General features: G+C 42.9%; 1 protein-coding gene across 1 annotated transcript in view; it reads left to right on the top strand.

Moving 5' to 3' along the window:
• The first annotated feature begins 90 nt into the window (after positions 1-90).
• Positions 91-22,168, top strand: part of LOC103732181 (protein FAM189A1-like) — a 43,449-nt gene continuing 21,371 nt past the window's right edge. The window contains exons 1-2 of the mRNA XM_017797580.1: positions 91-212; positions 12,559-12,615. Of these exons, the coding sequence (XP_017653069.1) occupies positions 129-212; positions 12,559-12,615 (141 nt within the window). The 5' untranslated portion in view covers positions 91-128. The remainder of the gene's footprint in view (positions 213-12,558; positions 12,616-22,168) is intronic.

Genomic DNA, 22,168 nt, shown 5'->3' with positions numbered 1-22,168 from the left:
CCGCCTCCGCGGTGCTGGGCGGGCCGCCCGCGCTGTCCTCCCGCCGCCCCACCGCCCCCGGCTCCGCGCTCCTGCCAGCGCGCCCGCTGCTGTCTCTCGGGCTGCTGCAGCTGATCCTGGGCTGTTGCATGGTGGCGCTCAGCTTCGGGGCGCTGTCGCTGAGCAGCTCGCCGCAGGTGAAGAACTCGTGTCCGTTCTGGGCGGGCTCTTCGGTGAGTAGCGCGCCTCTGTGGGGCTTGGGGACGGGTTCCCTCCAACCACCTGCAGGGTGTGGAGATTTTCAGAGTGGGGAAAAGCGTTGGGAGACGCTGGGCGAATTGGATTGCGCCTGGGCAGAGTCTGTTCTTCGCAAGCTAGAGGATTTTATTGTTTCTGTCAAGTTAATTGCATTAAACAGAGAAAGCCAACTCTCTGAGAGACTGGCATGGATATGGGAGGGAAATAATCTAAAACATTTTTGGCCATCAGAATACTTACTGCACTGGCAAAGTCAAAAGAGGGCAGGGGTTTTGATCTGTTTTCTTCACGGATGCTTCAACAGTATCCGCACAGGGAGGTGTATTTCTGGGATGGATGAAGTGAAGTGACAGATTGAAGGAGGGAGGGGGACGCATATCTTGTTTTCAAAATTCTTCATTAAGATACACATAAATAAGAACTGTATCTGGTGTTGGATGACAGCATTCTATTTGAGGAGTTCAGAGGTAATGAGAGGGTGTGTGTGACTGCTGCCGGGTACCTGGTCATTAAGCCCTAACTCCAGGTGGGTTCCTGGAGCCTCCAAGGCTGCTGTGCAGGAGTGGATGATGGAGAAACAACCTGTCATTAGGGATGCCTCCCCAGAGCTCCAGGAGCACTGGGCAGCTAGTGGGGTTGTCTGGCCTGCCCTGACACCAAGTTCTGCCTCCTTTGCCAACGGGGTGCAGGAAAGCTGACTTCTAAGAAAAGTGGCTGCCTGTGAGCAAGCATCTGTGGACCCAGTAGCTACTCACTCCTGCTGCCTAGTAGTTTTACACCTTCCAAGCCATCTAAATCCTTGAGGTCCTTGCTGGGGGGCAGGGCGCGCGCGGGGGGAGGGGGGCGCTGAGAGCCTTGGAAACAGATCTTTGTGCAATGATTGTGGAGGATGAGTAAAGTCAATGGCCCTTTTCATGAACTAACACTCTGAAAGCCTGGGGGTGCCTATGGCTTCTACTAAAATGAGTGTCCTGTCCTGCTGGTCCAAGCATGTCCGGATTCAACATCACATTTTAAGAACATTGAAGAACTTATAGAACCTGGACCAATTGAATAAGAACATTAAGAACACAAGATTCTTTGGACTTACCTGAAATTTCGTATTAACCAGTGTCAGACTGCTCTTCTTTTGAAGCTCAGTGGTGTTGACCGGTCCTGCTTACGTCAGTCTTATGCTATAGTGAGTGAAGCTCACCATGTGTATGTTAGGTAGACAGAATTCTACCCTGTAGTCCTGTACCTGGACTCTACTACTGTCCTTTCGAGTGTTCTGGAGAACCCTGAAAGGCTGCGTACTCTAAACAGGCTAGGAACCAGGACCATATCCTTCCCTTTCCACTTGCCAGGCTAGTTATCCAAATGGTCATTGCAGTTCTTTGCTCCAAATACAATGGGTCATATATTTTATCCTTTATCTTACATGTATTTTAATGGATTTGCTTATTGTAAAATCATAATCTACTATTTTCTCAAAGACTGTTCACTAAAAAGATTGGGGGGCAGTGCTGGGGAAATGGTTCAGTTGGTAAAGTGCCTGCTGCACAAGCCTAAGGACCTGAGTTTGAATCACTGGAAGCCACATAAAAGCTGGGTGTGTGAGGGAAGGGAGCCTGTAACCCCAGTGCTGGGGGCAGGTTGGGAGAGGGTGGAGACATTGGCTGGCCAGCCTAGCCACACCGATGAGTTTCAGATTCAGTGAGAGACCCTGTCTTAAAAATTTTTTAAAGGTGGAGCATGAGGGAGAAAGACACCTGTTATCAATCCATCAATCTCTGGCCTCCATACACATGCTAACAAGTACATTACCCCCTGGCCCCCCAACTTGCTTTTCTTCTTTTTCTAAAACTAAAATCTGAGATCAGTCTCCAATTGTGAATTATTTCAGAGGTAATTAAATTCACTTAGATGTCAGCTAGGCAGGCCACAGTTAGGTTTGATGAAATATAAAACAAAGCCCATCAACCAGAATGTGCAGACTGGTACCTTGGGCTCGCTGGCTGGGCTTGTCCCCAGGCCCAAGCAAACCAGAGCCAAGAAGGAATCAAGAATTTGGAACTGAGAGGTTCTCTTCTGGTGGCATACCCTACCCTGAACCCCAGGTCTGTATGCAGCCCTGTAACTATCAGGTATTCTTCCCTTGTGTGTATGAGACTTGTTACTAAGGTTGACCACAGAATTTGCAAAGTAGCAACAGAGCCAGTGGATACTATATCTGTGAACAGCTAAGTGTGAGCTTAAATACATGTTTTGAATTTGTAAAGAGAGCTCTTTTTTTTTCTTTCTTTCTTTTCTTTTAGCCCCAGCTGGCCTGGAACTCACTATATAGACCAGGCTGGCCATGAACTCACAGAGATCCACCTGCCTCTGCCTCCCGAGTGCTGTATAATGAACCCACAGATACCCTTCAGCTATTTGAACGGTAGCACCACATGTACCCCTTCCCCAGCTCTGCCACGGCCCCTGTGTGTCCTGATAGACCCCAGAGAGGGGGAAGCAAAGCAGGGCAGGAATTAGGTGCTCCATGCTCCCAGTTCACTTGACAGATTAAATTCACATATTATTATTAGTGTTTAAAAATATTTTATTTATTATTTTTATTTAACGTATATGAGTGTATTGCCTGCATGTGTGGAAGTGCACTCATGTCATGCAATGTCAGCAGAGGTCAGAAGAGAGTGTTAGATCCCTTGGAACTGGAGTTACAGATGGTTGTTAGCTGTCATGTGGGTGCTGGGAATTGAACCCAGGTCCTCTGCAAGAGCAGTCAGTGCTCTTAACCACTGAACCATCTCTCCAGGCCCTAAATTCACATATTTTGAAGCAAATCTTAGGTATGACATCATTTTATGTGTGAATTTTTCAGTGTGTATAAATTTTTAAGAAGGGAGAACAAAGAAATGACCAGGAAGCGTTAAAAACACCCTTCTACTTTTAACATCTTATTATGAGAAAATTTAAAATCTCAACAAATGTAGAGAATATCATGACCCACCCCATATGTTTACCCATCACCAGTCTAGGGAGCCCCCTTCCTAACACCCACTGAATTGTTCTAAGGTAAACTGCATATAATGTGACTTCAGCCATTACATATTCCAGTGTACATTTCTAAAATAAGGAGCTTAATGGCACATTAAAGTGAACTCAGATAGTTAAACTAAGGTTTTTATGAAAAACGCTGAAAAATTGTTACTTGAGGGCTAGAGACATAAAAAAATATAGCTTTATGAAGATATAGTTCACATGCCATGCAAATCATTCATTTAAAGAGTATGGTCTGGTAGTTTTCAGTAAGTTCATTGGTGCACACCCAGTAATCGAAATCAGTCTTAGAACCTTTTCGTCACTCCCAGCAGTTATCAGCAAACTCCCCCTTTCTCTTTTCTCCCACCGATTTTCCTTCCTTCTGTCTCTATGGACTGGCCTATCCAGTTTGTGGTGTTTAGCAGCAATTCATTCCTGTTAAGAGTTGAGTGATGCTCCGCTGTACGAGTATACTGTGATAATTTGTCCGTTCAGAATCAGTTCTTCCCTCCTTCCTTCCCTCCTCATTTTTCAGCTCTGGGGATTGCATTCAGGGCTAGGGCAAGAGCCCTACCCTTGAACTATACTCCCTGCACAACTCAGCAGTTTTATTGGCACATGACACTAGGTATTGAGTGGAAGCAGAAACCAAGAAGGAGGATATCCGCCTAGTCAAGCTCTGGGTGACCATGTGTACTTTAGAGCCTGCCATGTCAGCAAAACTGGTGACGTTTATCTGTTTTAAGAAAAGTTTTTGTTTTGTATTTGATACAAGATTAGGTTCAAAGGACAAATATATTCATGTGAAAATAATATTGTCAAACAGCACAGTTCAAGGCTATTCTTCTGTATGTACTTCAGTAAAAGGTCTCACTCAGAAATGAGGCTTTTACTTGTCTGAACCCCAGAGAAGAAGGGCTTTGTCTATTTGAAAATACGTTTGAGACAGTTGTGGCAGCACATACCTTTCATTCCAGCACTGGGGAGGCAGAGCCCAGCAGATCTCTGTGAGTTCAAGGTCTACAAAGTGAGTTCCATTCCAGGCCAGCTGGGGGTCCTGGGAGACCCTGTCTCAAAACAAACAAACAAACAAACAAACAAAGAATATACATTTGAGAATTAAGCCCATGAACGTTTCCTCATACTTTTGCATTTGTATTTTCAGCAGTTTGAAGGGAATGTTTTAATGTAATCTTTAAGAATTTTTTTTTTTGTGTGTGTGTGTGTGTGTGTGTGTGTGTGTGTATACACAACTTGTAAGAGTTGGTTCTCTCCTTTCACCATGTGGGTCCTAGGGATCAAACTTAGGTTGTTAGACTTGGAGGCAAACGCCTCTACCCTGAGGCATCTTATTGATCTCCAGTATCATCTTTTTAAAAAATTTGAGTGCTGTGTATGGTAGCTCAATGGATAGAGTTCCAACATAGCATACCAAAGGCCCTGGGCCTGCCTAAATGGGATAATGGAGGCACACAGGCCTGTAATGTCATCCCAGTCACTCCAGACCTAGAAACTGGAGGGTTAGAACTTCAAGTTCGTCCTTGACCATAGCTAGCTGGAGGCTCACATGGGCACATTAGACTCTGTCTCAGAACACAACAACAACAATAAAAGTTAGAGCTTTTCTTTTCCAGCACTCTGTGGTCATTTATGCCCCTGCTGACCTTGGGTAATGACTGACTATATTATTATTCCCAAAGTTCATAGTGCTAAGAGATTAGCCACCTTTAAAAACAGCCTGTCACTGGTGGGAGGCTGCAGGAGGATCTTGGTGTCTTTGTTCAGGCTGTGTTGTTCTGGCTTTCAGTTTAGGGGTGTATTTACAGTTAATATTACTTAGATCCCATTGGGTTTACTGGAGATGGAGCTTACCACACTGTGCTAGATTTACTTAAAGAGTGGAGAGAGTTACATTGGGTTTTTTGTCCAATCTCAGAAGAACAAAATTCCTGACTCTGATGACATGTATGACGCTAGGGAGCAGTTTCAGGTAAGTGGCCCAGGGTTGGCTGTTGTATAGTTCTTCTTTGGGGGCCCTAATTTCTATCAGTATATACGCATTCTTCTGTGCCTCAAATTAGTATTCCGAACTCTCATCATCCTTGTCTTGAGTCCATGATTCCATGCAAGATTCCATTTTTCTTACAGAGACATTAAAATAAACCTTTTTTAAAAATTGCAATGACAGCTGGGTGTGGTGGCTCACACCTTTAGTCTCAGCACTCGGGAGGCAGAGGCAGGCAGATCTCTGTGAGACTGAGGCCAGCCTGATCTCCATAGGGAGTCCAGGCCAGCTGGGGCTACTCTGTCTCAAAAAGACCAAAAAAAAAAATTACAATGATGAAACTTAACAAATAAAGAATGGCCAAGGAAGAAACAAACATAAAATTTCAGAAGTTACTACCAGTTCAACAATAGAAAATATACATATACATATATTCTGTCATGTTCATTATATGTTATTTCTCTACAAGTTCAACAATACTAAAAATATTTTCTGTCCTATAAATCAAGTATTTAGGAATATTTAAAATATAATATTTGGCCGGGCGTGGTGGTGCACACCTTTAATCCCAGCACTCAGGAGGCAGAGGCAGGAGATCTCTGTGAGTTCAAGGCCAGCCTGGCCTACATAGTGAGTTTCAGGACAGCTGGGGTTACAGGGAGACCCTGTCTCAAAAAGACCCAAAAAAATCCAGAGGGAAATATATATTAACCCAACCCCTCCCCTGAAAAATACATATACACTATCTGAACCTGAGTGTATGTGTATACCTGAAGGCTATATAACAAGGAACACAGTGCCAGACAGGAGAAACTTTCCTTCAAGTTGTTGCTTAGGAGATGCCCCAAATAACACAGGTTATTGCCACAGCCCTTTATTACCTCCAAGAATTTGAAGATAAAACCCAAGTGATGAAGACAGTCCATATTTCTGAAACAGGACTCGGAGCAATGGAACTAGAACTGACCTGGAAGCCTCCTCCCTGAAGATTAGCTCTCGTAGTTCTAGAGGATATTGTGCAAGCTGCTAAGGGAGAAAATCAATCACTGGTTCAGCTTGACAGGTTGTTGAAAAGTTTGATGAATTACTTTGTGCTTGTTTAAAGAAGTAAATATTGGACATTTGCAACATGACTTTTTAAAAATCTCTATGTTTAGATACAGCAATTTTTGACAAATGATCCTGAACACTTTTGCCCTAAGGCATGTTTGTGGATTAGCTAAGGAAAATAGGGCAGTAGAATTATAAGCTTTTGATTTTAGTGGTTTGATTTTTAAGCTGGAAAATGAAGGCACATTAGCCCTGCATGGTGGTAACGGACTCACCTCATGTGTCTCAGACACTTTGAGTTATCAGAAAGAGCAAAGATCTCTGTTTTTCCTACGCGCTTCAAGGAATGGTTTGCAATGAGTGAAACAAAAATTGCTATAAATACAATTTACTAACATGTCAATAGTTTAGAGTTAAAACATAGGTTCCTACCTATTCATTGAGGGCACGCTGCATTTTGTGCTGGGTGGAAGAATGCTGATGGGCTTTGCTCTTTCAGGAAGCTCAGGGGTGAAAAATGTGTTTAGGCTTACAGAGTCATCCTCTAGCATGCTCATCTCCTCTTTTTGGTCTCCATTGCTTCAATCATTGGTGCTTGCCATCACTGTATGCCTTCTAGAACCCTTTCTGGTTCTTGAGTGAGGACCCATAGGCTCAAGCTCTCGCGGCACAGGGGTTTAGTAAATAGTAGCGTTCTGGCTTGTTGACGTCATGAAAGGCCATTGCTAAGGGACCTCTTTGACTCCCTCCTGACAGCCACTGCTACCACTGAGGGAGAGGAGGCACAGAGTGCTCTGCCTTTCTTCTCCTCCCAAGCTCTCTCCTCATCCGTGGATTCCACACTTCTCTGGCATGAGGTGTGAGCATTAACTCTACTCCTTAAGTCTTGAGTTCTTAAAAGATTCCACCCTGAATAGAACCTCAGTTCCTGCCACTATTAGAGAGGCTTTGAGCCTTCTGTATGTCCTCTTTGCCCTTCTCTCCTCTTCAATCTCAGTGTTCCTAAAATGCCTTGGGATTCACTGGGCTTGAGAAGAACAGGGAAGCTGGGTAGAAGTCAGTGGGATGTGTTGGTTGCAGGTTGGAAACTGAGGAGGCTGTTTTACATTTATTTTAAGACAAGTTCTCCTTGAGTAGCCCAGGCAGGCCTTGAACTAATAATCCCCCTGCTTTAGCCACCTCAGAAGCTAGATTTTTAGGCCTGAACCACTTGGTTCAGATCAGAAAAAAAATTTTAATGATTCTAATTTTTGTTTGTTTCTTTGAGACAGGATCTCCCTGTAGCCCCAGCTAGCCTGAAACTCTCTATGTAGATCAGGGTGGCCTCAATCTCATAAAGAATGCTGGGATTAAAGATGTGCCACCATCACACCCGGTTATTCAAATTTTTTTTTTTTTTTTTTTTTTTTTTTTTTGAAATAGGATCTCACTGAATTGCCAAGCTGGCCTTGAAGCTACTTTATTGCCCAGGCAGGCCTCAAACTTGGGATCCTCCTGCATCAGCCTCTTGAAGCACTGGGAGTGTAAACTAGCTCTGCCAGGCCTGGCTGAAATTTCTTACAGCACCTGATAAGAAAGGTGGTTCAGCTAATCCCAGCAGAAGCTGGTGGATCTCTGTGAGTTCAAGGCCAACCTGGTCTACACAGTGAATTCCAGGTCAGCTGGGGCTGCAGGGAGATCCTGTCTCAAAAAGATCAAAAAAAAAAAAGTGGTTCACACAAGCTTCCTGGGTGTGCTCTGTATCCATCAAAGAATTTAAGTGGAAATATGCCTTTAAATAGTTTGTTTTCTGATCCATGAATTTGGTATGTGATTTGAGTCTTGTTTAACATTGCTCATAAGCTTTGCTTTTCTTCTTATCAAAATCTTAAGTTCTTTGCCAAATATGTTTTGAGTTATTGATGTTTTTCTTTTTCTTTTTTCCTTTTCTTGGTCTTTTATTTATTTACTTATTTATTTTATGTATACGAGTATATTGCCTGCGTGTATGTGAGTGCACCCGTGTCGTGCAATGCCACAGAGGTCAGAAGAGGGCTTCAGATTCCCCCTGGAACTGGAGTTAAGGATGGTTCATAGCTGCCATGTGGGTGCTGGGAATCTAACCTGGGTCATGTGCAAGAGCAGTCACTGCTCTTAACCACTGAGTCATCTCTCCAACCCTTTTTTTTTTGTCTTTTTGAGACTGGGTCCCCCTGTAGTCCCAGCTGACCTGAATTCTCACTATGTAGACAAGGCTGGCCTTGAACTCACAGAGATCTGCCTGCCTCTGCCTCCCCAGTGCTGGGACTAAAGACGTGTGCCACCAGGCCTGCTTATTGATGTTTTTCTTATGTCTCCTATACATTATATATATTTTCAGTTACATTTCTACAGTTTGTTGCTACTATGTGAGCAAATATTACATCCAAAGGAAGATAACATAGCACTTTTTGTCTCAGAATCCCTCCATCAGAAATGACAGATCTGTCCCAGTCTATTAGAATTAAACATATGAGACTTTGCCCAACAGAAATAAAAGCACTTGTCTTTAAAGATATATATTTGTGAATGTTTATGGCTCATTGTTTATGAGGGCAAGAAGCTGGGACTTGAGTGAATGCCCATGAATAGGAAATGACTGAATACATTAGACATCGCCACACAATGGAAGATTATACAGCCATTACAGGGAAATAAATTACAGTGATTTCAGTGGGCTTGAAGAGAGGCCAATGAAGTCTTTATTGAGAGAGGAAAAAAGAGGCAGGAAAAGCAAATCTTTCATGATTTGTGGAAATCACACCCTTGTACCTATGTGTACACACACAGGGGTATAGTGATGAGGATTTAGAAAAAAATATATACTTATATAAAATATATTTACTATGCTAGCTTATGAGAAGAGAGAATGAGGGGCTGAGCTGGAGGGGAAGTAGAAAGTGTGGCTTAGACACATCACTATTTTATAGGCTTTTATATCTTGAGTTGGATACTTTATCTTAATAATACAGTTTTAATGAAAAGAGAGAATGTTCCAGAAAACTGAACCACAGGGTCTGTCGTAAGGAGACTAGTGACACAAATAACAGACACTAATCAATAATTCAAATCATCATTATTTTTTTTACTTCAGTGGGAAGTTTGTGTTTCTGACAAGGGTAGGGAAATTTTCTGTCATGTTTTCACAAAAACAGTTTGCCCATCAGGGCAAGCAGGCATACACACACACACACACACACACACGCACACGCACACATACACACACAAGGACACTTACGTAGATGTGTATATGCAAGTGTGTGCTGTGTAGACAGCAGATGCATGAACATGCACATGTGCTCATGCACACATGGACACCCAGATGTATATCCATGCACTCACATGAGAATTCATACAAATTCATACGCACATGCAAATATGTGCCTGCACACTAGGTATTGGGACTTCTGAGGAATCTGTCATCATAGTGGGGTCAGTTTTTTTTTTTTTTTTTGGTTGTGAGCCTGAGCCTTTAACGGCTACACCAGCTCTGCAGCCCATGGGGGCAGGGGGCTGTCAGTCTTTTTTTTTTAATTCTATTTATTTTTATTTTATGTCTATGAGTGTTTTGCATGCATGCATGTAAGTGTATCACATGTATTCAATGCCCATGGAAGCCAGAACAGGGCATTGGATCCCCTGGAACTGGAGTTATGGACTGTTGTTAGCTGCCATGTGAGTGCTGAGAACTGAACTTGTGTCCTCTGTAAGGGCAGCCAGTGTTCTTAACTGTCGAGCTATTTCTGTAGCCTTGGGTCAGTCTTTTGATTTGTCTTTTGTGAGTCTTGTTTTTGGTTGTCTGAGCACATGGGCCCATGGTAAATTTGAACTTGAGATCCTCTTGCCTCATGAAATGTCCTGAGTATTATAGGTATGCACTGCCTCACCCAGCTCAATGTCAGTATTTGAGCTGGAAGAGATCCAAAATGGTTTCTTTCATTTAACATTTTACAGAAGACCAGAGTAAGGGCCAGAGACATGAGGAGACTTAACCAAGATCGTGTGGTTAACTCTTTGGAAATTGAGTGGGAGCCTAGATCTTTGGGTCTCATAATTTCTGGTTCTGGTGTGGAAAGTGGAGACACAGTCCATACATTCAAGATAAGGGCACATAAACTCCTACAGAATCAATAGGACTGTGAAACTATCACCTGCCTGCACATACAGGTTTTTTGGTCCTTGGTACAAGTGTGCAAAGTAGACATACTTGTCTCCTGCTGCCTTGGTGCTTTGGGATGATTCAGTCTCAGTGAGATGTGGGTATTGCAGGTGAGCTGTGTGCTTTGATCTGAAGTGACCCTTACACCCCTGCCTGAAATGTGGTTAATAAGTAGTAATTATGGATGGGTGCATAGGAGGGATTCTAGCAAGGGAGATATACCACAAAGGTGCAGGCTCTGCTGGGCAGACACACCCTAGCCCAGGGGATAAATATACTGAGGAGGCCTCAGGGTGTCTGAGTAGAATGATTGCCTTGATTGTGGCTTAATGAGCTGTCCCATCCAGCAGGCTAACAGTAGTTTATAGTTAATATTTTGGCAACATTTGGATTCTTCTTTACCAAGAATGTTAGAGTGTTGTTTATTGAAGCAACATTGTGCAACATAGGCACTTTCTGTAGTTCCTCTTTGTGGAATAAGTGCTCAGGAACATTCACTCGCTGATAAGCATGTGACAGGCACCATGCTAGGGCAGAGATTCTAGACAAGACGGGTTCATGGTGGATAGTGCAGAGATAAAATTCCTACACTGGAGTTTTTCTTTTCTTTTTTCCTTTATTTCTTTATTATTTTATATGTATGAGTGTTTTACCTGCTTGTGTGTAAGTGCATCTATGTCGTGCAATGCCCAGAGAGGCTAGAAGAAGGTATCAGATCCCCTGGAACTGGAGTTAGGGACAGTTTTTAGCCACCATTTGGGTGTTGGGAACTGAACTAGGGTCCTCCGCAAGACCAGCTAGTCTTTTCTTTTTTTTAAATCTTTTTGAGACAGGGTCTCCCTGTAGTCCCAGCTGTCCTGGAACTCACTATGTAGACCAGGCTGGCCTGAACTCACAAAGATCCACCTGCCTTTGCCTTCCAAGTGCTGGGATTAAAGGTGTGTGCCACCATGCCCGGCCAAGACCAGCTAGTCTTAACCTCCTGACCATCCGTCCTGTCCCTCTTTATTTTACAAAACTTTGTGTGTGTACTGCCTTCCAAGTGCTGGGATTAAAGGTGTGCGCCACCATGCCCGGCCAAGACCAGCTAGTCTTAACCTCCGGACCATCCGTCCTGCCCCTCTTTATTTTACAAAACTTTGTGTGTGTACCTATTTATATGTGTACATGCATGTGGGAGCCCTTGGAGTCCAGAAGAGGGTATCAGATCCCTTGAAGCTGGAGTTACAGGTAGTTGTGAGCTACCCAATATGGGTGCTGGGAATTGAACTCAGGTCCTCTGCAAGAGCAGCAAGTGCTCTTAACTGCTGAGCCATCTCTCCAGCCCCACAATAGAAAGTTTTTAAAGGAAAAACATTCTCAATATTTGTCCTTAGTTTTTACTTACAATGCCAGTTTGACTGAGAGATGACCACTGCATACAGACAACTGCCTTTGGAGTCTATGCAAATGCTAAGTTTAAAATAGAGTTTAGGAAATTTGATTTGAGTTAAAGACTACTTAAAAATCATAGTAACTTCTTAGTTTTCTTTCATACCTCTTGATATGGGGTTTAATTATTTCCAAAGGTAATTTTTAAGTTATACTGATTTTTAAGTTATAGTCACAAGGTTTCTAGGTGTGTGGGGTTGGGAGAGGAACAGGTGCTGCAATAAAGAGGACACAGCACATAGTCCAGGAATGTCCAGTCTTGGCTAGCCTAGGAAGGGAGGAGGGTGTGTGTGTGTGTGTGTGTGTAGGGGGGTGGGGCAGGGGAATGTGGAAACTAGGCTTCAGACATAGGCAATGGGAGATCCCCATTGTGTACCATTTTGAAACTTACCTGTTCTGTGAAGGTACCCATGTGCATGTTCTTAGAATGACTGGCAGCAAACTGGGTATACAGACTTTGATCAGACATACTGAATTTTTACTGACACCAGAGGGAAGCACACATAGCCAGTAAACATGCTTTGTAGCTTGCTAGTGGAAGATAGACTGGGCTACTACCAGGTTTGAGTCATAAGCAGGAATAGGGAATATCTGTCTAGCATTTTCTGGGCTGATGGTGTATTTATCCTCATAGGTGATACTCTCTGGAATCATCGGATTGACAACTTGGAGAAGGCCTATGATACTCCTGGTATGTATGGATCCCATGACTTGATACTGTTCACAAAATGTGCTGTATAGGAAGTCTGTTCAAGTAAACTGTTGAGGAAATTCTTAAGCATGTGTGTTCAATAAAAATGAGTTAACTACTGGGCATGGTGGCGCACACCTTTAGTCCCAGCACTTGGGAGGCAGAGGCAAGTGAATCTTTGTGAGTTCGAGGCCAGCCTGGTCTACATAGTGAGTTTCAGGCCAGCTGGGGCTACAGGGAGACCCTGTCTCAAAAAGATCCCCCCCTCCAAGAAAAAGTTAACAATGGATAGTGTTAGAAATGAAATGCTGCAATAATAATAGTAATGAAGGGGGATCCTTGCTGCTTTGCTGATTCATTTTAAGCTTTGTTCACATCCACTGCTGAACATATGTTTCTATTTCCAGAACTAAATTCATTCTGAAAATACAGTTAAAATAATCTGTTTAGGGCCAAGGAGATAGCCTAGTGGGCAAAGGTACTTGCTGTGCAAACCAGAAGACCTGAGCTTGAATCCCCAGCACTCACCCAATCAGCTAGTCACTGGGCACATTTCTGTAATCCCAGCTTTGGAGGGTGGAGACTGGTGGCTCTTGGGAGTTAGCTGGCCAACTGGCTTAGCAGAAACAGGAAGCTTCAGGTTCAGTGAGACCTTGTCTCAAAATAGAAGGTGGAGAGTGATGGAGGAAGACGCCTGATGCCCTATTCTGGTCTTCACATGCATGTGCACAGGGACATGGATGTAAACACATGTACATACCCCCAACCCCCAAACAGATGCGAAGGTGGAGGAAACAAAATAACAAAGTCATTGGCCTGTGTCCAGCTTCAACAGTATTTACTTATAGCTGATGGCGTTTAGCTACACTCCCAACTCCACACCCTCCACATCTCCTTCTCTTCCTCATTCCTTTGAGGCCGATCTCATATATTAATCACTAATACATGACTTTCTGTTGTCAGACTATTTCAGTTAGAATTCATTATTTTGTTTCTGAGATTTGCTATACTGTCTCTTTAAGAGGCCATGCATGTTACATTTTCTTAGTAATACAGGCATTTACCATGACTTTATCCTTCCTTTGCTGTTAACTGAGGTAAAATTAATATCACAAAAAGAACCATTTTGAAGTATACAGTGTGGTAGCAATGAAAACGTTCTCAGTATTTGTCTTTAGTTTCTACTTGTGATGCCAGTTTGCTTGAAAGATGACCTCAGCAAACAGACAACTGTCAGTGGAGTTTTTGCAAATGCCAAGTTTAAAATAGACTTTAGGAAATTTGATTTGAGTCGAAGACTACTAAAAAATCTGTTTACACATAGTAACATCTTCCTATTTTCTTTCATACCTCTCGATATAGGGTTTAATTATTTCCAAAGGTAATTTTAAAATTTGTTTTATGTGTGTGTGTGTGTGTATGTGGGGTGTGGGTACACATGCCACATGTGTATGTGTACATGTGGAGGCCAAGACAGCCTTGGGTGTCATCCTCAAGAACACTGTCTACCTCCTTTGAGATAAGGTCTCTCATTGAACCTGGGGCTAGTCACTTAGGCTAGATGAGCTGACCATTGAGTACCAGGGTTTCTCCTGTCTCCACCTCCCCAATGCATGCCACCATGCCCAGCATTTTCACACGAGTTCTGGGGAATCAAACTCAGGTCCTCATACTTGCAAGTCAAACATTTTACTGACTGAACTCTCTTCCTAGCTCCAAGAGTCATTATTATATAAGCATATACAACTTTAAGGGGAAATGCTTTTTTACTAAGGTCACGACCCTAGTAAAATTTGACCTAATAAAAAATGACCCTACTAAAAATTCATTTTCCTTAACTTCTTTTTGATGTACTTTTTTGTTATCATTAAAAAGAATCTGTACTTTTCTGTAAAGTTATAACCAGTTTAAGGCCTGAGGAAATGGCTTAATGGGTAAGAGCATTTGCTCTGTAAGCATGAGGACCTGAGTCTGAATATCTAGCACTCACATAAAAAAGCCTGGTATGGCTGTATGTGCCTCTAACCTTAGCATTTGGGAGAGGCGGGTGGAGACAGATGGATCTTGTGAGCTCATTGACTGGGCAGCCTAACCAAAATAATGCGCTCCCTGTTTAGTGAGAGTCCCTGACTCAAGGAATTAAGGTGGCGGCCAATAGAGGAAGACATCCACTGTTCTATTCTGGCCTTGTATGCACACCTGTGGATGCATGCACTGCACACTCACATGTATGTGCCTCCCCCACAGACATACATCACACACACCACATACAGCACACACAGCCCCCTTCCCCCTCAAAAATTGTGATCCTTGTAAATGTACTATATTGTGCTCTACCTTTTTGGCTTATTATTAAATTAGCATTAATTAAAACATTTTCCCATATATTCATAATATTTCTTTTTTAAAAAATATATTTTATAAGCCGGGTGTGGTGGCCCATACCTTTAATCCCAGCACTCGGGTTTGTGTGTATGAGTGTATTGCCTGCATGTATGTGAGTGCACCTGTATTGTACAGTGCTGCAGAGGTCAGAAGATGGCTTCAGATTCCCCTGGAACTGGAGTCAAGGATGGTTCATAGCTGCCATGTGGGTGCTGGGACTTGAACCCGGGTCCTCTGCAAGAGCAGTCAGTGCTCTTAACCACTGAGCCATCTATTTTATCACATCAATTATTACCACATTCTTGGGCATTTTAGATTTAAATATTTTATTTATTATTTTTTTCTGTTTTTTTGAGACAGGGTCTCCCTGTAGCCTCAGTTGGCCTGGAACTCGCCCTGTAGACCAGACTGGCCTTGAACTCACAGAGATCTGCCTGTCTCTGCCTCCCAAGTGCAGGGACTAAAGGTGTGCACCACCATGCCTGGCACTGTTTATTATTTTTATTTTATATATTTGAGTGTTTTGCCTGCATATATGTAAGTGTACCATGCATGCAATGCCTGCAGAGGCCAGAAGAGGGTGTTGGACACCCTGGAGCTGGAGTTACCAATGGTTGTTAGCTACCATGTGGGTGCTGGGACTTGAACCTCAAATCTGGGTCCTCTGGAAGAACAACAGATGGTCTTAACTGCTGAGCCATTTCTTCAGCCCCAAGCTTTTATATTTTAGTGATAGAAGGTCATAGAGATGGTAAAGTGTTAATCAGTATGAATCAAGACCTGTCTGGATTATGGTGTAAGACTGTCTTAAAAAAACAACCAATGACTGGAGAGGTAGCTCAGTGGTTAAGAGCATGTACTGTTCTTGCAGAGGACCCTAGTTCAGTTCCCAGTGTCTGTGCCAGGCAATGCACAACTGCCTGTAACTCCAGCTTCAGGGGAATCAAACTTTCTACTGATTATTACTTTTTCATTCTAATGAAATGATTTGTGTTTCAGAATCACAGACTTGGTGCTAGAAATGGTCTCAGAGTATCATGTCCAGGTGCCTCAGTTAATAAGCAGAATTATCTTAATTAGATGTTTGTCTTTGCTGGTACATTAGTCAGAATCATCGCTATGAAAGTCTAGCTGACTGCCTTTAATTTTGGTTTTATAGGAAGCGGTAATTGGAGCTATTGTCACTTTCTTTTTCTTGTTTGGAAGGGATGGAATGAATGCAACCTTCAAATTGGTGAAAAGGCAGCCCTGGTTTTTAGCATCATGAGTGATGGCTCTGAGCCATGGAGATGGTTCAGAGGATTTAAGTGCTTGCTGCCAAGCCTGATGACCTGAGTTTGATCCCTGGGACCCACATGCTGCAAGGAGAGAACTGATTTCCACAAGTTAGTTGTCCTCTGACCTTCACACACATGCCATGGGACACACTAAATGTAATAACTTTTTTTTTTTAAAGAATGGAAGTTCTTCTTTAGTAATGCTGTCAAGTCTCATATCTTTTCTTCTTGCCTGTGGATCCCCTAGATTTGCATCTCACTCCAAGGATAGGAGATGGAAGTATACTGGCTGTTTAAAAATGACCCTTCAATTATTCTAACTTTATGATTATAGTGTTTAGAATAAAACTTTACTACCTCAAAGAACTTAAGAAACAACTTGGAGCATACATTCCTCCCTTCATTTATTCCAAGTAAGTTAGGCTGGTAAGAAAGTTCTGTTCCACAGAGCCATTTGAGATTCAGGGGCTTTTCACATGTTGTGTCATGGAGGGAGAGTAATGGAGCACCTCTGACATTTTGTTCAAGGGGGTTGAGGACTGACCTTCACCTGTTAGAGTTACAGGTTACTCTGGCTGCAAGGAAGATGGTGGTGCCTTCTTTCATGATGGTGTCACAATTTCAAAGAATTGGAGTGTAGTTGAGTCTGTATGTTTACAGAATGAACTCTGAGGCTCTTTGGCCTTGTGAAGGCTAGTTCTTTCTAATATGTTTCATGGTTGTCCATGATTTAGAATGAGCCCTTCTTACTTCATAGTGTGTGAAACCTGGATTTAATGATGATACATTGCCACTAATTCCCCTGGGTGAATCTCTTAATTTCTATGTCTATGAAATAAGTAATGCTATTTTACTATCAGATGGACATTTCAACAGGCAATTGTAAGCTCCCTCTGTGTAAATTGGAATACAATGATCATTCACTGTACATTTTTGCTGTTGTTGTTTTATACAGTCTCATATATGGACTGACCAGTATGGACTGTTCTTGAACTTGATATGTAGCTGAGGATGACTTTGAACTTGTGATTTCCCTGCCTCTACCTCCTGAGTGGTGGGACTATAGCCATGAACCACCATTTATGGTTTTATTCAGTGTTGAACATTGAACCCAGGGCTTTGTGCATGCTAGGCAGGCATTCTACCAACTGAGCTACCAACTGGAGCTATCTCCATCTTCTCACTCTGCTTTTTAAGGGAACTAACATGATTGGATAGCTGGGTATGTTGATTCACACCTATAATCTCAGCTTCTTGGGAGGCTAAGTAAGGCAGGAGGATCACAAGTTTGTGGCCAATCTGGGTAATTTAGCAAGATTGTATCTCAAAATAAAAAGGGCTGGGCATGTAGCTCTGTGGTAGAGTACTTGCCTAGTAGGCTCTAGGTTATATCTGCTGTTCTTATACTTCATAATTATTAATGATGTATTTTTGCATGTTTGTAATGCTTAAGAATTTACTGGGTATTTACTGTATATGAAAGCATATACAAATTCTCATGGGATTTATGTGGCAGGTGTTACTCTTGGTTTCTAGATAAGGGAACAGTGGCCCAGGAACTAACCAGCTTGTCCAGTTCCCGGTCAGATGAAGTATTATTGGAAAGAACCTCTGCATTCTGGTCCTACTTTACTGCTCTTCCATTATCCTGTCCCACTGCCTTCTCCATGAGCAAAATTGTAGACATTTCCCCTGTGCTGACAATGGCCTATTTAGGGCATGGAATCTAAGTTAGATAAATTATGTTCTTACTCTTGCCTGTGCAATTCTTTTTCAAGTCTGGGACTGACAGAAATTTTGGGAATTTTATTCTTGACTTCAAAGAGCCAGGCAGCAACAACCAAGGCAATATAAGGGTCAGTTTGTATCTCAGTCCTGCCACTTCAGTGAATTAGTGGCCCAGGAGGTGATGGAATCACAACCTCCTCTTTCGTACAGTGGGAATATACCGGTTCCTCAGAATTATGTTGGGGAACAAAAGATGTAAAAGCACATAGAAACCGAATGTAAAATGTAATGCTGTACAAGTACATTATGTGCTATTTTTTTTTTTTTTATCAGCTGTTGAGAAAACCTCCAAGAAGATTGGGTCTCTTGCTTTGGGGTCACTAATACCCATGGCAGGAGATGCACATTAGGCTTTTGTCAAGACACCTGGATTCAGGCACATTGGCAGCAGAGCTTTAATTTCTCTCCTCTGATCACCCCCAGGAACTGTGCATGGGGAAGATCTTGGGTCCTTAGAAATAGAGAGCTGTCAGGGACAGCCCATCTCTGGGTAGAATCCAGAACCAGGCAGTGCCTTGCTCTGCACAGTGACATAAGTCAGTGTGGCTGTGTTTGAATGAGGAGGCAGAGTTTGGTAGCAGCAGGTAATTACAGAAGCCTAGAAGTAACCTTTCTGCCAAGCCAGTGAAAGGGAATCTCATGTCAAATTCTCCTATATGGATAAGTGCTTATTAGCCACCAGAATAAAAATTATAGCTCTCACATTCTAGAGTTTAAAGGACAAAGAACCAAGACTTTTACCAGCTATATAGAGCAGAGTGTGTGAGTAAAGTTTTAGCATCCACTTGTCTTGGACGGTTGATTCTCTGAGAGTCTGTTGATCAAATAAAGCTTTGTCTCTTAAATCTATCTATTAAGAAAAAATGATTCCTAGCGAGTAGTTCTCAGAAAATGCGAGGGAAGAGGGGGTATTCGTGTGGTTCTTAGGGCTCTGGTTGGGTTATTTGAAGGTGAATCTTGCAAGGGAGGGAATGGGTTGGGATTGTGCCTAATCCAGGTATGTCAGATAGAATAGCTATGGACTGGGAACTCAGTAAGATAAGGGTGCAGATATAGGACTTGATGTGAGCTCTTAATCTTGATAAATAAGTGATTATTTGGTCCATACTCTTACTTTTGAAGAACCAGAATTACTGGGAGAAAACAGCTAAGTTGTTTTTGTTGTTCTTTGTATTGTTCAAGATATTGTCAGAAGGGGCTGGAGAGATGGCTCTACAGTTATGAGCACTGGCTGCTCTTGCAGTGGTCTTGGGTTTGGTTCCCAGCACACACATGGTGGCTCACAACCATTCAGTTCAAGAGGATATGTGCCCTCTTCTGGCCTCTGTGGGTATTGCACACACATGGTACACATACATATATGCAGGCAAAACACTCACACAAGAATAAAAGTAAATCTTAAAAGAAAAAAAAAAAGGAAAAATATAACCCATCTCTGAACTGATTAGCTCAGGGACAGAGGACTTAGATGTAGGTCAATGGTGGAGTGTCAGAGCAAAAGTGTATTAGCTCAGGGCTAGGAACTTATGTGAGGGTTTTAGTTCTCTTAACAGGTTTCACAGAGAACCAGTTTTAAAATTTTTTATGTTAATTGAACAAGCTAATGATTCACCAGTGATCACTTACATGTTTGCTATTCAGATTTAGCAAAGATATCTACTGTTGTTGGGAGATTAGGCAAAAGAAGGCTTCTAGAAATTGGCCCTTCTTTTAAGTGCTAGCTGACTGTCCTAGGATGTGAATTCCTGACTGTCCAGGTGCAGCTTGGACCAGCCAGTGTGTACATAAAGCCATATGTCAGTGCTGAGACATTCTGAAGAGTATTACCGACATTTCAGTGGTGGGCAGTTCTAAAGAAAGGCCTCTGACCAGTCCTGTGTCCCAGCTTTTTAGGATCCCATGAACTGTAGTGATCAAGTTTTGAATATGACTCTGAGAAATGGCAGAATCTGAATGACTTGGGACATGAAGAGAAACCTCTTGAATTGGAGAGCATCTTAAATAGATCATTGGTCTGAGAAGAGTTAGACATAATATGTAGAGTTCCATTGTGTGCAGTTTTATCTTCTAAAACAACAAATGCACTCTGGTGTGCTAATCACTTTTCTTATTGTTGTGATGAATAAAGTGTAAGGAAAGAGGGATTTATTGAGTCACAGTTCCAGGTACAGTCCATTTTGGTGGGGAAGTCGTGGCAGCTCGAGGCTACTGGTCTCCTTTAGTCCTCACTCAGGAGGCAGAGGGGTGATGAATGCTGGTGCTCAGCTCACTTTGTCCTTTTTATTCAGTCCTGGACCCCAGGCCAGAGAATGGTGCCACCCATATTTAGAGTGGGTATTCCCACCTCTATAAACGCAATAATCCCTCTTATAAACTAGATAATCCCTCAGTGGCATGCCCAGAGACTTGTCTTCTAGGTGATTCTCGATCCTGTCCAGGTGACAGTACTCACCCCCTGGGGAAGCAGTTTAAATGTTTGCAGTTATATATGGACATTTTCTGGAAGGATATTCTGGAAACTTTTGCAGTGGGCCCTTCTGCGGAGTGAAGTGGGAGTGGAAGGAGGAAGAGTGACTTTTGAGTGGGTTGGAGAGGATTGTGTGAAAGGAGTCTGCTCAGCTATGCTTCGTGTGGCTTTTGACTGCTCAGAATCTACAGAATTTGAACTCTCTGGAGGTTGTGTCTCTGTGTTTGTGAGTCCTGTGAGAGGCAGGGCCTCCTCCAGCAGAGGAGGGTCTGAGGCCCTGTGCTTAAACTTCTGAGAGCCAGCACCTGGGGAGGAGACTGTGACCTCCACCCATTCGAGCCCCTGCTGGGGCTGTGAAGCCAGAATGTCCTTACAGAGTATCTATCTCCTGTAGCTTAGAATCCGTGAGGTGAGGGAGACAGGGGTACCAGGACTGGTGCCAGGAGCCTGGTTCTTCAGTAGTATGCCCTTTGTAGAGGTCCTAGCACTCAGCTTCCTTGGTTCCCTCTCAGATTCCTGAGGATTTTGCGCCCTGGGTAGTCTTGTAAGAAATGCTTCTCTGCTTAAGAAGTTGAGTTCGCTTTTCTTGTTCAGAACATGAATAAGAACTCTATGTAGGGCTATGACTCTTTTCCTGATGAATTAATTCAATATTACCTTTATGATAATTTTTGAAGTTCAAAAACAAATCCATTTAAAAACATTTATAGTAACTCAGTGAAGAACAGGAAGTCCAGGGGAACTGGAACTGGACTGATTCATTGTGAGTGCCTGGCCTGGGCGGAAAGGGCTGGGTGGAGGAAGCCGAGCAGAAAGAGCTGGGTGGTGTTGTGACTTGTGTGGTGTGGCATGGGGTCCTACCATGAAGATGCCACAGGGTGCCTCTTAGAGCCCTTTAGTGATAAGGCAGGATTGCATGTATTAGCAAGTATTCTGAGCACTATTAGAGTATAGATTTGGTGATTTGAGTCAGACTTGGGTCTGTGCTGGGTCCTCTAATTAGTTATGTAATTCAAGGCAAAATGATACCTCTGAGACTAAGTCGAATTCATTTGACATCTATCTCTGTCTATAAATCTTTTATCTGTCTATATTTCAAACATACTCCTGTGACAGCACACAATGTACTAAATGCCTTTTAAACAGAGGGTGTGAGGGTTAATCTTCACTGTCAATTTGACTGGATTTAGAATCACTTAGGAGATTGAGGCGTACCCTGGGTGTGTCTGAGGGTGTTTCCAGAGCATCAGTTGAGGGGCAAGACCCAGCCTGGACATGGGTGGCACCATACCATAGGCTGGAGGCTCAGTGGGATCAAAGACAGAAGAAGGAAAGACGCAGAGGGAACTGGCCTTCCCCTTTCTCGCAGCTGAGATATGAGCTGCTCTGCTTGGCCACACCTTCCTGCCATGATGGGCTGAGCCCTTAGAAAGTGTAAGCCAGAATAATTCCTTCTTCCCTTGTTATTTCTGTCAGGTACTTTTGTCACAGCAATGAGAAAAGTTATTAATCCAGGGAAAAGTCTATTTGTGTTTAACAAAGGAGGAGCCTAATAGTCTTCTTACTCTTTGAAAATAAAAACCAGACCCCTGTATATTTCTTTCAGTACACAAATATGATTGTACGCCTGCCTCTC

This window comes from Nannospalax galili, unplaced genomic scaffold, assembly GCF_000622305.1.
Source record: "Nannospalax galili isolate Female #2095 unplaced genomic scaffold, S.galili_v1.0 scaffold1070, whole genome shotgun sequence".
NCBI lineage: Eukaryota > Metazoa > Chordata > Mammalia > Rodentia > Spalacidae > Nannospalax > Nannospalax galili.
Note: the sequence above shows the minus strand (reverse complement) of the source record. Positions and strands in the feature narration are given on the sequence as shown.